The 22,669-nt window shown below is 40.9% G+C and overlaps 1 protein-coding gene across 1 annotated transcript in view; it reads left to right on the forward strand.

The window, feature by feature from the left end:
• The window catches only part of MICU2 (mitochondrial calcium uptake 2), a 143,538-nt gene that overhangs the window by 26,380 nt on the left and 94,489 nt on the right, over positions 1-22,669 (forward strand). The window contains exon 2 of the mRNA XM_025924896.2: positions 8,391-8,535. Coding sequence (XP_025780681.1) covers positions 8,391-8,535 — 145 coding nt within the window. The remainder of the gene's footprint in view (positions 1-8,390; positions 8,536-22,669) is intronic.

The following is a 22,669-nucleotide window of genomic DNA, read 5'->3' on the forward strand; positions in this document are numbered from 1 at the left end:
GCCTGAGGGCTCCATGGTCATGAATAAGTATTTCCCTCTGCCCGACCAAGTCATAACTTCTGATATTGGCCCCCTTTGGTAGAACACAAGAGAGGGAAAAGGACAACTGTTGGGCCTGCAGTGAATGCAGAGAGTGACAGGAGCTTCCCGTGGGACGTCCTGTACTTTTCTCTGGCCTTCACAGCCCCTGAAAACCAGGAGATGTGATGTCAGTGACAGCAATGCACCTGTCCCGTATGATAACTTTGTACAGATTGGGAACACACACCCTTTCCTCAGTGCACTTTGCTCCCATTTGCTGGACGATTGCATGGTGATTCCAGCGAATGGTGCCCCATGGACTTGTGCAATGCACACAGCTGTCCAGGGTGGCCCTCATCAGTGAGGGATTTCAGGATGTCACCCACTCACTCCCCCAAATGACACTCTCCTCCCTGGAAGAAGAAACTACTTTTCGGTCCTAGTGTTTTCTTACAGTTGGATCCAAATGATCAGAAGGTCCTTCTAGGACAAGTTTAAAGTAGGAGGTTAGGAGCTAGCCTCGGCATGGCTGTACTTCCTGCTTTTTATTTTTTTGTCATGATGTGGGAGGGAGGTTTTAAGAACTTTCACATCAGTTTTTAGAATTTTGTTTCTGTTTTGTTTTGTTTTTTAGTGACCCTTTGATTTTATTAAGAGTTAACGCTCTTAAGAAGGTACCTCATACCCTCTTTTTTTCTTTTTTTTTTTCTTTTTTTTTGGAGGAACCTAGTATAGTAGAAAGGACCTTTCCAGATTTTATTTTCAAGTGAATTATTATGTTGATTGAGATTAAAAACCAAAAATCCAAAGGAAAAAGAAAACTTGTTTATGCAGTAGATCCTTTAATACCTGGAGAGTCCAACTTCCTCTGGTGCTGATATTCTCTCCAGAGCCTTGGAACAGTCCTCTGTACTTAGAGATTTCAGACATGAACATCTACATTTATGCTGAAATGTATATCCTAAATAAATTGCTTGTAATTATGGTTTGCCTTATGCTACTTTTTGTCTTTGAAAGGAATTGATTTAGCCCCAGGAAAAAGCAGTCGCATTTCTCTTCACATCCCGAAATCCCCCACACCTGTGTTTCAGCATACTGATACGTTTTTCGTAGATGCTTTTCCTGTAAGTGATACTGCGTTATGACTAGGAATACACTGGTGGTAAGTTCTTTTAAAGGTGTACGTTAACAGTTTTGGAAAGATGAAAAGATTCACATCCTGTGGTCTAATTTTATTTGACATATAATAGTATTTATGACAAGCCCAAACCACGTCTGCTTAGTTTTTCTGAAAGACATTCTATTTTCACTGAAGATTCTACTCATTTTCAGTTTATGTAAACATAGGCCTGGTATTTTTATCTAACACACATTCTACAAAGTACTTTGGATATATTGTAGATCAGACAGTAATGCTGAATTTATATAGCATCATCCGGGGTGTGCATGTGAGTGAATCTTCCAGATGACTAAAATTACCCTTGCAAGCAGTAAAACATCCTTTTTATGCAAGATGTGCGTTAACATTTAAACCGTGTTACATATTTTCATACACTTTTAACAGAATATTCCCTACATAAATTAGCAGTTTCTCAATGCCTGAAGATCATCCCCATAAATAGCCCCAGAGGCTACTGACTGGTTGTCGTAACGGTGATTGGTTCAGACTCTTCTCGAGGCTACTGACTGGTTGTCGTAACGGTGATTGGTTCCGACTCAGGCAGCCAGGTCTGTTGTACATTTGTCTTCTTTCCTATCTCGCTGTCAGGCTATTTAGATCTCACTTCTGCCATCAGTGTATGTGCCTCTAGCATTTATAACTTAATGTTTTTAATGTGCTGGGATGCTGAAACTTAATGACCCAAGCTTATTAGATCTATTTGTAGGTTAAGAGTAAGTGTTGAATCGTGGTATGAGTTTCCTGTAGAATCGGCGAGGTAGGTTCCAGCGTCCCACATATATGGTGGCTGTTGTATAAATTAACAGAAGAAAATGTCAGTAGCCAAGATGACCTTCCCAGTGTAGTGTGTGTGCCATTCTCCTCTTCGGTCCATTTATGTTTTCATATACCCCAGCAACCCTCTACACCGTGGATGTGCCCCCCCCGCCCAAGCTCAGAGCTGACTTTAGCATACTTTGCTGTACCGCAGCTCCTTGTACCCGCTCTCGTGTGATGTGGTTCAACCATCTTCTGCTCTGCGATGCCTTTCTGAAGTCTTCCAAGTAACAAGACAGTTCATTGGTCCTCTCTCTGCCTTCTCATAGAATTTTTTCTATGATTCTATTAGAGCATTTGTTAAAATTGTATCATAGTAGTAATAGCTAACCTTCTAGAGCACTTAGTGTGTGCCGGGCATTATGATAAGGGCTTTGTGTGTATTATTTCACTGAACACTCATTCTTTAAAAGAGCCTTTGAATGATACAGGGAGATGAAAAGATACAGCATAAGGAGTGTAGTCAACAATTTTGTATGGTGACGGGTAGTGACTACATGTATTGTGCTGAGCATGGAGTAACCTATAAAACTGTTGAATCAAAGTGATGTAACGTTGCATGTTAATTACACTTAACTTTGTTCAATGACTAAAAAATAAATAAAAGACCTTTTGAAGTAGTGACTTCTGTTTTGTCCGTTTTATGCGTTAGTTAAGTGAAGAAGGATAATACGACTTGACCAACTGATAGAGCTGGCATTTAAATCCAAGTAGTTTGATTCCAGTTTCCACATTTTTCATATGAATCAGATGAGGCACAGGGAGGTCACTGGTCCAGATTTCACATGTCTGGTAAGGGACAGAACAGGAATTTGAATCCCAGGCAGTTTGGCCTGAGAGACAGTGCTCTTATTAATTATTTACTCGCTATGCAGCACTCCCCCCTGTAAACTCCTTGAAGGAAGACCTCATAGTACCCATCTATATATCTACAGAACAGTGACACATAACAGGTTCTTCAACGTTTGAGAATGAATTAATGAGCTTTTCCTTGCCTGATATGCAAGAATACTAAGCTGCGATTTGCTCATATATTGTTACTCTCAGATATAACTTTAATATTTTGACCTTTATTGTTCCTTCTCATCCTTTCCATCTAAACTGATATTCTGATGACACAAAGTCTATAAGCCAATGTCTTTGCCTTAGTTCAGTTTACCAAGCCCAACCTACCAGAGATAGGCCACGTATATGCCAAAGTGAGAAAGAGACTAAAGGAAATGAATGGAGGTTAAGCAAATGAGTACCCAAAACAATATCAATAACAATAATAACAACAGTAATCGTTCAAGGAATATGAAAGCAGCAGCCAACAATTTTTACAAAGCCACCTGAAAACTCCTGTTTTGGGGATGCTTGGCTGCCTCAGTCAGTAGAGCATGAGACTCTTGATCTTGGGGTTGTAAGTTCAAGCCCCACACTGGGTGCAGACGTTGCTTAAAAATAAAATCTTTAAGAGGCCCCTCGGTGGCTCAGTCAGTTAAGCATCTGACTTTTTGATTTTCAGCTCAGTCATGCATGATTTCAAGAGATCAAGCCCTGCATCAGGCTCTGTGCTACCAGTGCAAAGCCTGCTTGGGATTCTCTCTCCCTCTCTCCCTGCCCCTGCCCTGCTCTCTCCCTCTCTCGTTCTCTCCCTCTCTCTCAAAATAAATAAATAAACATTTTTAAAAACCTTTAAAAATAAATAAATAAATCCACCTGAAACATGTAAGAGAAGGAAAGAGGGAAGGTGGGAAAAGAGCATGCAAGCGTGTGTAGGAAAAGAACGCAGATGAAAGAAAGTTGGGGAGGAAGGAAAAATTGTTCATTCTTGACAATTAAATCCATCCAGTAAGTCTGAAATATGATCAGAATTGGTTACACAAATGAAGGAAGGCAGGAATAAACCTGACAGGTAAATAAAAGATTAAAAATGGCAAATTAAATGTAACATTATGTGTCCTATGTTTATACTTCAGTGATCTAGGTTTGTCATCTAAATTCTGTGAAGTAAGCATATACACATATATATATATATATATGCACATCAACTATGCTAGTGGTTTTTAAAATTCAATACTGGGTGCCTGGCTGGTTCAGTCAGAGGAGTGTGCAACTCTTGATCTTGGGGCCATGAGTTTGAGCCCCATGTTGGGTGTAGAGATTATTAACTAACTGACTAACTGAACTTAAAATTCAGCTACTGTATGGTAAAGGTGACCTAAATAAAACTAATTTGTTGGTTCATCAACCTGGAATTATAAAGGTTCTAGTGATTTTAAAACAGTACTTTCCCCCCCCTAGGTAAAGTTCATTGTAGCAAAGAAACATTAGAAATCCTACATTGATTGAAGGAGAGAAGCCATAGTTAACATTTAGGAAATGGACAACAGTTAGCCCAGGCCTAAATATGGCTAATTCTTGTTGTAGTCATTTTTTATTCTCTAGAGCCTAGCTCTAGATCCCACTGTTTTCACGAGCTTCCTCAGCCATCGTTACCCACACTGCTTTCTCTGTTTTGCTAACTTCTGTAAGTCTTACAGGAGCGAGCATAGGGTAGTGGTTGAGACTGGGGTTATTGTCACACTGCCTATGCTGTGGACTTACTTGCTGTGTTAATCTGAGCAAGCCGCTAACACTTGACAAGCCACGGTTTCTTCTTTTGTAAAATGAAGATGGTAAAGATGTCTGCTGTTGGGGCTATCGCGAAGGTTGTAAAGACGTTAGCACGCTGCCCTGCGTATACTCCATATTAACACAAGCTGTTATTGTTAGGCTTTACTACTATCCTGTTGCCACCTTGACTCATACGTGTCCTGTCTCTTCCTAGAGAGACCTCAAGTTAGTAGATGCTCCAGTAAGTTTTTACTTGAAGGGTGGATTAGGATGCGGGGAAGACTAATAGGAAGAGACTGACTTGGAGCTTCCACTTTGTGTTCCATAAGAGAAGTGGTAGGATTAGAATCGACGATGGTGGCGACCTCCAAGTGATAGCTGTGTACTCAGTAAGCAGAGTGGGAGAGGTGGCAGAAAGGATGAGGGAAAAAAAGAGACATTGTGCCATGGGAGTAATGCCATGGGAGTTGAAAGGTTTGTAGGTAGTTGAAAGAATAGGTTTGTTTATACCACGAAGTAGCAGGAATTAAAAGCCACAATACCAGAGTGAATTGTGAGGGTGTTAGTAGCGGTTGTCAGACGGTTGTATTTCATACCATCTGCTGATAAAGTCATGGTGGTAGGACAAATTTGGAGGTCATGTGCTTCTAAGTGACCTTCTAAATTCATGGCCTGTGATTCATATGACAACTTTAAGCTCAGAGATCCGCCCGTGAAAGGGAGTCTTAGTTTCACCTCCTCTGCTTTTTCTTGTTCACTAGAGAGGATATTTAATCAAAACTGGAAGGGATGACAACCCAGTCGACCATTATTTAAAATGGCACTTCCCAGAATAATTGATTCTTCTCAAGACTCTACAGAAATGTTATGCTTATGCAAGTTACAGACATACAGGCATATGGAAAATATGGAATGGTAACCATGAGATAGGGGATTTTTAGGGTCTAAATCTCCTAGAAGAAAAAAATAGGATTTCTTTGCAAGTAGTTTTCATGTCTTGCTGTAAAATAGTGGAAGGTTTGTTTTTACTTCTTGGTCATTTTGACACACCAGGAAAGAATAGGATTGCTACAAGGGGGAGGACATCATGAAAACCAAGAGATGCAGAGGTAACGGTCCATCCTGTTATGAAACCATTTGAGGAGGAGCATAAATGAGTAATTGACTCCTTTTAGTTGGTTGAAATTTAAGAGTTTGTTTACACAAAAAGGATTAAGTTGGGCAAAAAGCTCTTCTTTTAATTAGTCAGGAGCAATTTAGATATTAGGAAGCATTAAAAAAAGACATTTGTTTAAGAATTTGGAAATATAGGGGCACCTGGGTGGCTCAGTCGGTTGAGCGTCTGACTTTGGCTGAGGTCATGATCTCGCGGTTCGTGAGTTCGAGCCCCGCGTCGGGCTCTGTGCTGACGGCTCACAGCCTGGAGGCTGCTTCGGATTCTGTGTCCCCCTGTCTCTCTGCCCCACCCCTGCTTGTGCTGTCTCTGTCGTGTCTTTCAAAAATGAATAAACATAAAAATTTTAAAAAGAATTTGGAACTACACTATATTTTTGTATGGATCACTCACTTTTGTTAATTTCTTAATAAACTATACAATAATATTAGTATAGTAAATAGAACTATTCTCTAAACTAATAGTATATATGCCTTTAACTTCTTTCCATTCTTTTACTGTACTGTATTGTCTCTCATATCTAGGACTTTGGCAGTGCTGTGACATTTACTGAGAAGACCCTTACCCGCTCTCCCCTATCTCATTTGTATCCTTTTTTTCACTGCCAAAGCACTTAGTACATGCTGGTAGGAATTAACATTTGTCTTGTTTACCACTGTTTTCCTACACATACTCAGTATCAGTTTCTTAAAATAATAATGTTATCTGTTACTATATCTGCCTCATATATAAAATGTTTGGAGTGTTAATAAAATCCAGTTTCCTTCCTTTTTTCTTTCTAGAGAGAGACAGCATGAGTGGGGTAGGGGAGAGGCAGAGAGAGAGAGAGAGAGAGAGAGACAGAGAGAGAGAGAATCCTAAGCAGGCTCCATGCTCATCGTGGACCCCAACACGGGGCGCGATCCCATGACCTTGGGATCATGATCTGAGCTGAATTCAGGAGTTGAATGCTTAACCAGCTGAGCCATCCAGATGCCCCAAAATTCACTTTTCTGATGATTACGATAAGAGTATGGAGTAATATAATTAAAACATGACTCTTGGGTTATTTTTGTGGTAGTAATTTAAGGAGAAATAAAAGGAAAGACACAAATAGACAAGTTCTGGGGAAGATAGGGGTTCAGATCGTTGCAGTATTACTGAGTACGTATGTTTAGTATTCTGGAATGCACTACATAGACCACCACAGAGGTATGAAACTAGCTGGTCGAAGAAAGCAACAGTCAAACCGAGGAGAGAGCATTAATACTAGGCAAAGGACTGAGATCAGCCCAAAAGGAGCTATTGACTTAGAATTTTGTTGGCTCTGAATTTGGAGAGGTTGAAGCAACTAGAATTCACATTTTTCCCCACTTTCGATTCTAGTCAGTGAACATCACTGTGTGTCAGGGCAAATAATAGGTTCAGTGGTAGTAACTGTGAAAGGAAAGTGATGTGTCCAGGGAGGATGCTGTGGTTCAGATCAGAGCAGTGTTGTAAGGAAGACAATCCAAGGTGAGAGGATGCTTTCGGATTTCTGCATCTACTGCTATCTTGACATTGGTGTCTGCGTTAACCCCTGTGTTGTCTTCTTCCATATGTCTAGGATACGATGCCCGGCCTCGGATGGGAGGTGAGTGTGGTAGGTAAGGGTCCAAACACTGCGAGTGGGACACTTCTGGTTTTTCATACTGGCTGTGCCATTGACTTTAGTCTCCATGCCTCCTGCAGTATCTGTTGTTCAGTTATGGTGAGGACTGAGTAATCGTGTGGAAGGCTTTATTAGTATAGTCCCTAGCACATGACAAGCGCTCAACGAAGGGTTAGCAACAAAGATTTCGATATTGTCCCTATCCACGTTTGAGTCGAGATCTAGGTGCCGTTGCCTGAGATATACAGGCTCTTGTACTAATAGTATTTTACCAGTTCCCATTTCTTATCCTTTTAGCACTTTCCACCTGTGACGTAAGTAGATTTCTGAAAGCAGGGCTGTTTATCAGACATGATATGTTTTATCTTCGTGAAAAAGCGCAACTGTACTTGAACTCTTGCCTACCCATCTCTCTGATTTTATTGACTGCCACACTGTTCCTTGAACAGTTTCTAGCTTACCTAGAAACACACACACACACACACACACACACACACACACACACACACACACACGGGAATCTCATGGGTTTGGATCTTACTCTACCCCCTGCTTAGAATTCTCTTCCTCCAGAGAGCCCCATGGCTCAATGACTGCACTCATTTAGTCTCTGTAAGTGTCAGCTCTTTAGAAAGGCCTCCCCTCACCGTCCTCTCTAAAATACTACCCCTTATGACTTTTACCCGGCTTGCTCTTGCTTCCTGGCGCTTCTCATTATCCTCCATGATTTTCTGTGTGTATTCATTAGTTGTCATCTTCTCACTCTGTCTTGTCATTCACCATTGTCTCCTCGAGCCTGAAAGAGGGGCAGGTAGACACTCAAGTAAATAGCTGTTAAACGGACGATGTAAACATTCGGAGGTTGGTAGACCTAGACACTGAAACTACTCTTTCAAGATCGTGTTAAAAGTAGTTAAGTTGAGGACTCATCCTAAAAAAAAGTCTTAAATTGCAATCTCTTTTTCTTTTAGAAAATGGCCGACTCTGGAGAGATGGGAGAAAAACTGTCCCTTCGTAAACAGCGCTTCATGCAGTTTTCTTCACTGGAACATGAGGGCGAATATTACATGACACCGCGAGACTTCCTCTTTTCAGTAATGTTTGAGCAAATGGAACGTGAGTTGTTTTTTGGATTTTTTAAGTTTTTTAAAAAAAAAATCAACCATTAAGGCTGAAAAAATTCTATTTTTCAGAATTGGTAACAGCTTTTCTTCATTTTCTTAAAATTTTTTCTAATGTTTATGTATTTTTGAGAGAGAGAGAGACACAGAGCACGAGCAGGGGAGGGGCAGAAAGAGAGGGAGACATAGAATCCAAAGCAGGCTCCAGGCTCCGAGCTGTCAGCACAGAGCCCGACGCGGGGCTCGAACCTACGAACTGTGAGACCATGACCTGAGCTGAAGTCGGATGCTTAACCAACTGAGCCGCCCCAGCGCCCCTTCATTTTAATTACAATTCTTTGTGCCACGCATTTGCTCATTGTTTAGACTTTATCTTCTTTGTGACACAAATTTAGTTCAACTTTTTATGTATTTATCTAAGAAATAGTTGTTTTGTATATGGGTTTTTCTAAAGAGCCAGAGGAAAAATAGGTACGTTTTTAAATGTCACTAACTAGGTTCTTAATAGAATGAATTTACTCAGGATATTAGTTTTTGGTGCTATTGGTGTTTTAAATTGGGCAAAAAAAAGGAAACTAGATGAGAGCAATGGGGGGGAACCCACAAATACAATAAGAAGCAAAAATCCACTGTACTTTTCTGCCCTAAACCGTCAACTTTTAGTTACTCCAAATGATGTTAGAAATTCTTAGTTTTATTACCTAAACTAGTCCCTTTTGCTCTGCAGAGAGTAAACTGGGGCCTGTCCTCTGTGCCCTCTATTCTAGACGTGTTCTCTGAAAACTCCTTGCCTCGCTGACCCCTGTCAGAGTGTGCTAGAAGTACTGTGCGGTAGGTAGCTGTGTGGGCGAGGCCGCAGGGAGCAGTAACCGAGTGCGGGTTGAGTTGAAAAGACCACAAAGACTTGGGAGAGCACTGTCGAGATTGAGACGTGACTTGACCAAAAACAAAATGAATCATCGTGGCATGCTGTAGACACTAAAACCGAAGAACTGGGTTCGGTGTAGTGACAGGTCAAACCGGAAAACAGATAAGGGCCATATTGTACAGTAACCCTATGCAACCGTCAGAGACTCGTGTGTTTGGTAGAGTTGGGTGGACATCGTTTGTGACCAGTGAGGGACCAGTGAAGGTTTGTGAGCAGAAAAATAAATGTAGGTTATTTTGGTTACCTCTTCTTTGGAGGGGAGTTTGGCAGTATGTAACAAAACCCTTAAAACATGTACTCACTTTGTTGCAGTAAATTTCCGCTAGAAAACTAATTAGTCTAAGTAAATGACTGGAGAGATACAAAAGAATTTTTTTTTTTTTTTATGTAGTTTAGCCCCTCCCAACGTGTAGAGTTTGAACATGGTGATTCCTATCCTCACAGCAAGAAAAAAGCTGAAACATTAAAAATCAGCAACTCTTTTTAGATCCGTCAGAGAATTGAGACCACAGGGCGCAGGGACCTGAAAACTGGGGACAGGCAGATACAGAGAAGCAGAGCTTACCCAGGGCAGAAACTGCCCAGAAACCACCACTGCAGCCAGCATCTGGTAGGCATATTTAGAGAGTGGTTTGGCTAATTGCTAGAGTCTGAGCATGGGCTAGCTTGAGAGGGAAGAACTTGTGAAGACCCAGCCACGAGGGTCCCAGGTACTTTTGTGAGTTTTAGAGGAGCCCACCATGTGTCACAGTGGAGATCTGAGAAAAATCTTCCCTCCTTCCCTCAAGGGGAAGGGAAAAGTAATCATCCAAAATACTCCCAGAGCATTCAGTTCTCCTTAGCAAAGGCCTGCACAGACAGGACACTGTTTTACCAGATTCCGACCCACTGGTGTTTTACCACAGCCTAACCGACCTTAAGGAATGTAGTACCCACCTCTGGCCCCCTCTAGCCTTTCTGTCTCACTTAAGAAGGAAAACAAAAACCTGAAAGCACTTGTGAGGATCACAGCCCGGGGACACAGGCTCACTAGCCCACTGAGACCTAACCACAGGCTTTGGAAGAGCTTCTCCCCCCCACCTCCCCACACGTCAGCAGGGCTCCCGTCTGACAGAGGGTTCCGACTGACAGAAACGTGCCTCTCGGGCCGTGTGTACGAAGGAGTCTCTAGGGAAATGGAAGCAGCAGAGGAGACAAAACAAGGACACCAGAGGAAATTGTAGCCTCTGACACGGGCAGCCAGAGCAGACAGTAAACCCATCCTGACGTCGTCCAGATAAACAGAACCTCACACTTAAGACCTATTTCCTTAAGTAACGTTCGCCTGCTAGATCGTAGCTGGCTCTCAGAAAGGTCAGTTGGCATGCCAAAAGGCAAAAGGCAGTCTGAAGAGACCAAGCAAACACCAGAACCAAATCCAAAGATGGCAAAGGCTTTGGAACTAGCAGACCAGAATGCAAAATAACCATGATTAATATAACTAAGGACTCCAGTAGAAAAAGTACCCAACATATAACAGAGAGGTAATGTAAGCAGAGATGGAGAAACTCTTAGAATCAAAAGGAAACGTAGAAGTCAAAAACACTACGATAGAAATGAAGAGTGCTTTTAATGGTCTCATAAGAATAGTGCCCTGGGCCGAGGAAATAATCAGTGAGCTTGAAGACATGTTAATTGAGACTTAAACTGAAAAAGAAGAAAGACTGGAAAAAACAGTGTCCAAAAAATGTGGGGCAATTCAAAAAAGTGTAACATGCACATAATGGCTATACCAGAAGAAGAAAGAAGAAATATTCGGAGTTATTAACAACTGATAAATTTCCAAAATTATTTGTAAACACCAAACCACAAATTCGGGAAGCTCACAGAATTCCCAGCAGGATAAATATTTTTAAAAACCCTATATGTAGGCATATCATTCACACTGCAGAAAATCTCAAAGAGAAAATTAAATCAAAGACTAAGAGAGACGAAAATCAAAGACAGAGAGGAAATAGAAGTCGGGGGGGGGGGGAGGGGAAACCTTCACCTAAAGGGAAACAAGGATAAGAACTATATCATACTTCTCTTCAGAAGCTATACAAGCAGGAAGAGAATGAAGTAAAATACTGAAAATTTTGAAAGAAAAAGCCACCAACCTAGAATTCTGTATCCAATGAAATTATCCTTCAACAGTGAAGGAGAAGTAAAGAATTCCTCAAACAAAAACTGAGGGAATTTGTCATCAGTAGACAGATCTGCCCCAAAGAAATGTTAAGTTCTTCTGAAAGAAGGAAAAATGACAGAGGTCAAAAATTCAGGTCTACATGAAGAAAGTTACAGAGTTAGAAATGGAATAAATGAAGACACAAGAAAATCAGTTTTCTTAACGGATCTGACAGTTTTCTCGAAATAACAATAGCAGCAATGATGATAGCTTATGGAAGAGTGAAATGCATGCCAGCAGCGTTCTGAGGAGTGGGGTTGAGGAACCGGGGATGCTCTGCTATAAGGCACCTGCACTACCCGTGAAGCAGTATGGTGTTACTTGAGGGTAGACTTAGGTTAGTTATAAATGTATGTTGCACACCTTGGGGAAACCACTAAAATATATTTGAAGAAATATAATTGACATGCTATGAGAGGAGAGAATCCAATTATACAAAAAAGACAAAAAAGGAAGCAAAAAACAATGATGAACAGAAAACAGTTACAAATATCATAGATAGTAATCCAACTATATCAATAATCACTTTAGCCATGAAAGATCTAAAGACACCAATCAGAGACAGGTATCTCATTTATATGTGTTATGGAAAAGAAACTCACTTTAAATATAAAGACATAGATGTAAAATAAAGGGATGGAGAAAGATGTACCATGTAAACCCTGCAAAAAAGAAAGCTAGAATAGCTATATTAATTACAAACAAACCATATTTCAGAGCAAGGGAAGTTTTCAGGAATAAAGAGGGGCATTATATCATGACAAAAGGGGGCAATTCTTAAGGAACACATAACAATCCCTACTGTGTATGTGGCTAACTACAGAGCGTCAAAATACACGAGGCAAAAACTGATAGAACTGCGAGGAGAAGTAGGTGAATCTACCCTTGGGCCGGAGACTTCAGCAGCCCCGTCGGTGATTGGCAGCAGCAGGCAGAAAATGAGTAAGGATGTAGCCCCACAGCCCAGTCAGCCAACCGGATCTATCCGAGACTTGCAGAATACTGTATCCAACGACAGAGGATTACACTCTCACTCCAACCTGGAGCCTTCACCAAGACTGACCACATCTGCGGCCATCAAACACACCCAAACAAACTTAGGAAAATAAAAATCATATGAACATGCGCTCAGGCCACAATAGAATTAAACTAGAAACCGGTAACAAAGGTAACTGGAAGTTTTCACAATATTTAAAGATCAGCCACTTCTTTTTTTTTTTTTTTTAAGTTTGTTTATTAATTTTGAAAGAGTGCACAAGTGGGAGAGCGGCAAAGGGAGAGGGAGAGGGAATCTCAAGCAGGCTTCGCCCTGTCAGTGCAGAGCCCGACGCAGGGTTCGAACTCACAAACCGTGAGATCATGACCTGAGCCCAAATCAAGAGTCAGACACTTAACCAGCTGAGCCACCCAGGAGCCCCTAAAAAACACACTTCTAAATAAAACATGAGTCCAAAAAAAAGTTTTAAATATTTTGAACTAAATGAAAATGGAGATTCAACCGATGAAAATTTATGGGCTACAGCAAAGGCCATGCCTAGGGGGAAATTGTTAGCACTGAATGCAGGTTAGAAAAGAAGAAATACCTAAAATCCAGAATCTAAGTTCCAATTTAGCAAATTCAAAAAAGAAGAGCAAGTTAAATCCAAAACAAGCAGAAGATAAAATATTGGAGCAGATACCATTGAAATTTGAAACAGGAAATTAATAGAGAAAATCAATGAAACCAAAAGCTGGACTTTTTGGAGAGATCATAAAATTGATAAACCTCTAGCCAGGTTAACCAAGTGGGGCAAAGTAGTATCATATGATTCTCATTTTGTACAAAACCCATAAAAGAAAAGATTATTTTTAAAGTTGGCTATATTCTGAGTAAGTAACATTAAGATTTCAGAATTCCTTTTAGGAAAAGTTGTTCTTTTATCTGGAAGAAATACCTTAAGGAATCTATCTAGTTATAAAAAGTAATATCCTTTGGGTATGGCCAACGTTGCAGAATTAGACAAAGATGGGCTAAGTATTTCTGCATAATAAGGAAGTGGGAAATTTGGAGCCTTCAGCTGGTATCTTCAGAAGGAAGTTGGGACCCTCAAGAGAATCCTTGGAAGGAATGGTGTGTAAGACTGAGTGGCAAATTCAGTAACATGTAGGACCAGGCAGAAAAGTATTATGTAGATCGAATCAACGTCCAATATGATGGTGGTGGGGGAGAAGGGGTCAGCTGTAAGAAGCATTCAAATTTCAAAATTGTGTAAAACACCCTGCTACGCAGCTAAACATTTCGGCAAGCATAATTGGGTCCGTAGACCCCAGTTTGTAACCCGTAACCTATAGATTCGGTGTAATTCTAGTGATAATCCCGATGGCATGGGACGCCTCGGTGGCTCAGTCTGTTAAACGTCTGACTTTGGCTCAGGTCATGATCTCACAGTTCGTGAGTTCGAGCCCCACATCGGCCTCACTGCTGACAGCGCGGAGCCTGCTGGTGATTCTCTTTCTCTCTCCCTGTCTCTCTCTGCTCCTCTCCTGCTCACACTCTCTCAAAAATAAGTAGACATTAAAAAAAAAAATTTTTTTAAGTCCCAGTAGGGTGTGTGTGTGTGTATGTATTATGACAGGCTGATTTGAAAATTTGAATGGAAAAACAACAGGCCTGAACTATCTAACACACTCCTACCAGCTTACGACTTATTATAAACTTATAGTAATTAATATCAAGTGGCATTGGTACAGGAATAGACAGATTGGCCATTGGAGCAGGATAGAGCCCAGAAACACATGGGCATAAGTGGAGCTCATGTATGATAGAAGGGGCATTGTAAATCAGCGTGGAAAGGAGGACCTATTCAATGAATCTACTCTATATGGAAGGAGATAATTTTAAAATTGTTAAATTATAAAAATAATTTTAAAACTCTGTCTCCTTGGGCTAGAGAAACATTTCTTAAAACACAAAAAGGACTAACATAAGAGATTGACAAATTCGCCTATATTAAAATTAGAACTTCTGTTTATCCAAAGTCACATTAGAAAAATTGAAGACAAGCCACCAACTGGCAACATTTATGTACAGCGCTGACAAAGAATATTTAAAATATGGACAAATCTACAAATCAATAAGAAGAAGACAACCTGATCAAAAAATGGGCAGAAGAAACAAGTAGCATTCACAGAAGAGGAAACATACAAGAACAATAAACTTAAACATATATTTACCTTTATTAGTGACTACGAGATACAAGTTTATACCTTTTAGATTGTCAGCAGTCAAGTCTCTTAATAACAAAGGCTATAGAGGATATAGATCAATAAGGCCTTACTTGTATATCCTATTGGTTATAAGCATCGACTGGAACAGGTGCTTTAGAAAACAATTTGGCATTGCCTTGTAAAGTTTGCATAACTTTTGATCTAAAAAGCCCCTTCCTCTGTGTATACATACTGCACAACCAACAGGAACACTTGCCCATGTATAGAATATATATATAAGAATACTCATAGCAGCAGTAGTAGCAAAAAAAGCTAGAAACAACCCAAATGTCCATCGTTTAGAGAATGGATAAATACACTGTTCGTGTGTTTATACGATGGAATTTTATTTAGTAGTAAGTGAACAAACTGAAGAGATCAGCTCCCATCGTGTCAACCTGAGGAGCTCCATGGACCTGCTTCCCACTGAAACTGATTAAATATTTTAAAATATCATTTAAAGTCTCTAGAAATGTTCTTAAGGCCATACAGCACATGGAGAAGCGTAAATTCAAAAAATCAGCTAAAATTGGATAAGAAATGAGGGTCTGTAGTGTTTGAACTAAGACTGATCCCTCCCTCCTTTCAGTTCATTGAGGCCGAAACTCCATTCCAGACTGGTGCAGCCAAGAACACAGGGTTCCCTCTACCCGCAGCTCCTAGTCAGAAGACTCACTTCCCAGGGTTGAGCAGGACACCGGCATTTCTCATCCTGCCTGCCCTCAGTTACTTGCCAAGGCTAAATTCTGTGCAAGTGCAGTTCAGAGGTCGGAGCTCCCTTCTTGCCCCCCCCCAGACCTCACTTACAGAATTGAGAGTCTGCCTTGGGCTCTGTGCCACTGAGAATATTGAAACCTTGATTTCTCTTTTCCCAGCTCATAAGGCATTGCTTCCACACTGAGACTGGAGATTACTACCACCCACCTTTTGGAGTAGAGGTGTCAGAGCCCTACTCCCAGCTCTAGAGGCCTGGGTCAAAGATATTGCCTGGGGGAAGAAGCAGGTGGTAAAAAAATAAAAATAGTTCCTAATCTCTTTGCAAAGAAACTGACTTTATTTTAAACAGCAGAGAGAAGCTTAAGCCTGAGGATGCTCTAAAAAAACAGGTAGAAGAGTGTGGTGAAAGGTAATTGAGAGGATTTTGATAGGTTCAGTGAAGATAACAAGCTTAACTGTAGGCTGGCTAGTTTGCAGAAAAGAATGAGAGAAAGGCAGCTAGAAGGAGCCCTCCTGGGTTCATAATAAATATTAAATACTGACCATGGGAACCATGCCTTCAAGGAGCCCAATTTTGATTGTATTATTGTCCAAAGCAATCTGTGTCCCAGGCATTCTCAGAAACAATAGTTAGCTGACAGTTAGTGGAGCTTAACACCGTGATACGGTCAGGGAAAGGGACCAGGAGAACTGCCAAAAACTATTGTCATCCCAGTGATTGTGGGCACACCCAAAGTTGTGCCTCCCCGAGAAGCAACGTCCGAGGCTTAACACACATAGAAAACACAAAGTAAAATGGTAGATATAAATCAGCTATGTCAGTACTACCATCAGATGGGAATGGATCGAGCAATCCAATCAAAAGGCAGAATTCGTCAGACTAGATTTTTTTAATTCCAATTAACATACAGTGTTATATTAGTTTCAGGTGCACAATATAGTGATTCGGCAATTCTGTACTCAGTACAAGTGCCCTCCTTAATCCCCATCACCTGTTTAACCCATCCCTCAACTCCTCTCCCCTTCGGTAACCGTCAGTTTATTCCATATAATTAAAAGTCTGTTTCTTGATTTGTCTCTTTTTTTCCCCCTTTGCTCATTCTGTTTCTTAAATTCCACATAGGAGTGAAATCATAGGATATTTGTCTTTCTCTGACTTATTTCACTTAGCATGTATACTCTCTAGCTCCATCTGTATCAGTGCAAATGGCAAGATTTCATACTTACCATGGCCAAATAATAATCTAGTATGTATATATATAGGACACATCTTCTTTATCCATTTATCAGTCCATGGGCGCTTAGGCTTCTTCATATCTTAGTTATTGTCAATAATGCTGCAGTAAACACAGGGTGCATATATCCCTTTGAATTAGTGTTTTTGTATTCTTTGGGTAAAGAATAGTGCAACTGCTGGGTCGTAAGATGGTTCTATTTTTAGCTTTTTGAGGAACCTCCATACTGTTTTCCGCAGCGGCCGCACCAGTTTGCATTCCCGTCAGCAGCGCAAGAGGGTTCCTTTTTCGCCACATCCTTGCCAACACCTGTTGTTTCTTGTGTTGCTGATTTTAGCCACCTCCGACAGGTGGGAGGTGATAGCTCATCGTAGTTTTCATTTGCATTTCCCTGATGGTAAGTGATGATGAACATCTTTTCATGTGGTCAGACTAGGTTTAAAAACAACATCCAACTAATTGCTGTTAATGGCAGACGCAGTCTAGATGCAAAAAAGAAAAAGAAAAAGGAGTGAAAGTGAAAAGATGGGAAAAGATATACAAACGACCACCACAAGTATGCTGGAGTGGTTCTACTAGTATCAAATAAAATAGACTTTAAAAAATGTTACCAGAAATAAATAGGGACATTTTATAATGAGAAAAGGGCCATCCACCAGCAAGATATAACTGTGCATCTAGTAAGAAGAGCATATCAAGATACATGAAGGAAAAACTGTAGACATTAAGACAGAAATAGATAATTCAACAATAATAGAGGCTTCAGTACCCACTTTTTTTATTGAAAAAAAAATTTTTTAACGTTTATTTATTTTTGAGAGAAAGAGAGCACGAGCAGCAGAGGGGCGGAGAGAGAGGGAGACGCAGAATGGGAAGCAGGCTCCAGGCTCCGAGCTGTGAGCACAGAGCCCGACTCGGGGCTCAAACCCGCAAACCGTGAGATCATGACCTGAGCTGAAGTCGGACGCTTAACCGACAGAGCCACCCGGATGCTCCCCAGTACCCACTTAAGTTTCTGTAGCAAAAGCAGCACCATAGGCAGTGTTTTAATGTGTCCTATAAGTTTCAGTATGTGGTGATTTTCATTTCCATTCTTCTCAAGGTATTTTCTAATTTCCCTTGTCATTGCTCCCTTGACCCATTGGTTATTTGAATGGTGTGTTGCTTAATGTCCACAATATTTGAATTTTTTAGTTTTCCCTCTTCTACTCATTTCTGGTTTCATCATAAAGCATAAAATACAGCCTGCAAGGGTATCACCAGCTGCTAATAGTACACGCTGAGTTTCTGGCCCTGTCAGTTTTTTATATTTTCTTCTTGTTCTTACAATTTTCTAATTCGTCTGCAAAATATATTGTGGGTATAAAAGAGAAAAAGTTTAAAATGCTTCTTAAATCGACATTTAAAAGGTAAGTGAAACAAGAAGAGGCAATTACAGAGAATTTTAAAATACGACTATTAACCAGCAGTGAGAATGGAGTATCATAGAAGTCAGAAAATATTTGGTCAAGAGTGTGGGTGGATGTTCCAGAAAGGTCCAGTAGAATGATAACTGGAAAGAGGCTATTGCGTTTGGTCACTAGCATGAGCCATTAGGACCTTTGGTAGATCAGTTTCAAGAGACTAGTGGGCAGGTGAACAGAATCAGAAGGAAGGAAAACAGCAGATATAGATTGCTTTTTCTGAAAATTTTGGTTCTAAAAGACACAAAACAGCGGGATGATAGACAGTATGGGAAAAAACAAAAGATAACGGAAGAATTACCTAGAAATATTTTGTAGCCAGACAGCTCTTGGTTATCAGAAATGTCTGTGCTGTCTCCTAGACTATAATTTTTGCTCATTTTTTCATATAAGTGTTCCAAGTAGAGTTTGTAAGGAACGGATCATCATCCTCAAAGTATTAATGTATCATATACTTGTAAATAATAGGCAGTAGTATTTGTTTTCTCTTCCCCTAACTCAGTGGTTCACTCCTTTGATTTTCCTTAAACATTGGTATTTTATTCCTCATCAACTATCATTCTGTGCTTAATGTTATCAAAGAATTTCTTCCCTTTTATCTTCTTTCAGTTGAATCCAGTTTTTGCTTTTACCTTATTTTAGCCACAGACCCATGCTATTCTTCTAATCAAGTTCAAAGTTTACATGGCTTTTTTCTTTGTTTCATTGTTTTTATGCAGTGCTTGATTTAACCAATTTAGGTTCTTAAGAGTGTTTGCACTTTTATTATTCATTGGAATGCAATTAAACTCATCAGAAGGCATTTAGCTAAATCAAGAATTCAGTAATTTGCAGGCCAAATAATACGTCCTTTATGCATATGATGTACTTCATCTTCATTTTTCATCATGGATAAGAAGATAATAATCTTGGTTGCATTCCTTCGGATCGTGGTGAACAGAAAAACAAGGAAAAGCAGAGCCAACCCAGTGACCCATGATCTTCATCGTATAAACAGAAAGAAACAAAACAATCTGAGATTTATTAGATCCGAAACTCACTTTTGCCCGGGACGTAGTTTTTGGGACTTCGTGCAAATAATACACTTTGCTGATAGTAATTGATGGGGTTTGTGTAAATCACCTCCCTGCTCTTCTTTCAAGGGGACGTTCGATGCTGCCTCTACATTCCTTGCTCGGTTTGGGGCAGGTCCATGCCATCGTTGATTCCCCTTTGCAGACTCTAAATGCCATAAAAGCATGCTCCCTTGAGAACTAGTTTATGTGGTTGAAACACCATTTTCCCTTATTTAGGTTCCTTTACATTGAATTCCAGCTTGCTATTTTCTACTCAATTTCTTTAGCCTTACAACTGTAAGGTTCTCAGTTCCAGGGACCTGGCCTCTTTTCGCTCACATCCTATGCCCATTGCCTGGGATTGCTCCGGTTTAGAAATTTCAGATCAGAGTCCCAGTCTCTGGCGACCCTCCACCTGCCCCACTTTCTAATACCCAAAACACCTCGGCACTTCTGGATCTTCTTCCTTTTCTGTAGCTGCATGGTTTGTCATCTTGTCGCTCACTAATGCTTGCTTTCAAACATCTTTCTCCTTTGTCTTTCTTGTTAAACCTAAGACCTCTTGGGAGAAAAGTCACATGACCGTGCGGATTGGCGCCTCTAAATTTACGTTCTTCGGCTTCACCTGGACCCTCTAAGGCATTTACACACCCTCAGGCTGGTGTGCTCCTCACGCTGCTGAGACTAATTCCCCCACCATCTCCTAGCTTTGTCATTCTTTGAATCTCTACTGCCTCCTCTGAAATTGACAAGTCGTCCTGTGTGTTTACTCTCGGAAAAATCCCCAACGTGAACGTGATCTCCGCTTCTCTTTGGCTCTTGTCTTCGCAGCCAGATTTCAGCCATCCATACTCCTTGCTTTACAGCTCACGTACACTTCGGTGCCCCGCAGCCTGGCTTCCTCTCTAACCTCTCCACTGAATGTTATCTTTTAAACATTACCACCGACCTCCAGATTGCCAAGACCAAAGGCTGCTTCTTCTGAGTCTTCGTAATCTTTGAGCAGCATTTACTCCCTCCTCGAAACTTTGTTCTCCCGGTAACACATATTTCCTGTTTGTTTTTTTCTAACAGATGTATTCGTTACCTCTCAGCTGGTTTTGTGGCTACTCTTCTGCCTATCGATTCTTAAATGCCCATATGCTCCCTTAGCTCTAGTCACTCTATGCATAATCCCTGAATGATTTTATTGTCACTCATGACTTCAGCTGTTTAAGTGGCTGTTCCTTTAGATATTTTTCTCTTTAGCCTCAAACTCTGGTGGCCACCAGAAGCACATATCTTGGCTGTCCGTTAGACACTTGGGTGTTATCCCCACAGGCATTAGGAACTCAGCACGTCTGGGGCACCTGGGTGGCTCATCCAACTCTTGACTTCGGCTCAGGTCATGATCTCGTGGCTCGTGAGATCGAGCCCCACGTTGGGCCCTGCACTGAGTGCGGAGCTTGCTCAGGATTCTCTCTCTCTCTCTGGCTGTCCTCTCTCCCTCCTCTCTCTCCTCTCTCTCCCCCCACCCCCTGCCTCCCCACTCCCTCTGCCCCACCCCCGCAGATCGCGTGTGCAGGCACATGTCCTCTCTCTCTCTCTCACAAATAAAAATAATTTTTTAAAAAAGAAAATCAAGGGGCGCCTGGGTGGCGCAGTCGGTTAAGCGTCCGACTTCAGCCAGGTCACGATCTCGCGGTCCGTGAGTTCGAGCCCCGCGTCGGGCTCTGGGCTGATGGCTCGGAGCCTGGAGCCTGTTTCCGATTCTGTGTCTCCCTCTCTCTCTGCCCCTCCCCTGTTCATGCTCTGTCTCTCTCTGTCCCAAAAATAAATAAACGTTGAAAAAAAAATTTTTTTAAAAAAAAGAAAATCAACGTGTCTGAGCCTGAATTCCCATCAAATCTTTTCTTTCCTCGTATCTTCTTTGTGATGGCACAACCCTCATCACCTCCCTGAGCCACTCAGTCTTTTGGGAGTTTTCACAGACATCCGGATCTCTCTCATTTTTATACGCAGCCCATCACCAAGACCTGCTCATTCTGCCTCCTTAATTTCTCTTGTGTCTGTCCTTTTCTTATTTCCTTTGCTTTAGTTTAGGCTGTCAGCACTTCTCCCTGGATTATTGCAATGGCTGCCTTTCCTTCAGTTTAGGCTTCTTTTTTCCCCGTACTAACAACCCATCCTTTCACACTCCCACTTAAAATTATTTACCGTTTCCCACAACTTTTAGCTTAACACTCAGCCCTTGTTGCTCTGGCTGGTGCCTATGTCTCTCCTCTGTGTTGTGCTCTTTGCTTAGTCATGCAAAGCAACTTAACAACCAACTGTTTCATAATAAAGCTGTGTTTATAACAAAGCAGCAATACTGCCATGAGAAATTCACTTAAGCTTTATTTGGAGAAAATAGCCAAATTTCATATGACTTTTTCTCCTGGTAGTTTGATCAGGCTGCTTGTTTTAGTAGAATATGATACTTGGTGTATTCCTCATACATTATAATTTTAGTGAATTAATTTTGGCATCTTCATAATTAAAAACGTTGCTGAAAATGTGTTTATGATTACCATAATATGTCTTTATACTGTTAGAACGTTGTGTTATGTTAGAAAATGAAAATTTTGTGGTCACGCGTACTTTTCCTTTTGCCTTAATGGCCAGCATGCTTAATCGAATGTATTGTTCTGTTATCATATAATGTATATCTTATACCTATTATATGATTCTTTTTTTAATGTTTATTTTTGAGGGAGAGAGAGAGAGAGAGAGAGACTGACTGAGTGTGAGTGGGGGAGGGGCAGAGAGCAGAGGAGACACAAAGCAGGCTCCAGGCTCTGAGCTGTCCGCACAGAGCACAACACAGTGTTCGAACTCGGGTGCCGTGAGATCATGACCTGAGCCGAAGTCGGACACTTAACCAACTGAGCCATCCAGGCACCCCTACATATTATATGATTCTTTAACATATTTATATAATGCCTTAGAACAAATGCTGTTATAATAGCACATACGGAATGTTGCACAGTATCTGTCTACCTTATAAATTTTGTTTAGGACACTTTATTTGAATTCATTTATTCAGACAGAGCTGCATTTTTATTTAGCTGACCGAACTAAGGCAGGAGGCACAGAAGTGGATGAAGGATGTGCTAAGATTGGCAATTTCTTTTTTAACCTCATTTGCAGGCTTTGCCATGGAAATATAGGAAAGTTTGCTAAAAAGCCAGCCCAGACAGCAGTGAAGGAGGGGGCTGTCCAAATCCTCAAGACCTACAACATAAATTTTTAGCCCTTTCT

Source organism: Puma concolor, chromosome A1, assembly GCF_028749965.1.
Source record: "Puma concolor isolate L17-30 chromosome A1, mPumCon1.1.hap2, whole genome shotgun sequence".
NCBI lineage: Eukaryota > Metazoa > Chordata > Mammalia > Carnivora > Felidae > Puma > Puma concolor.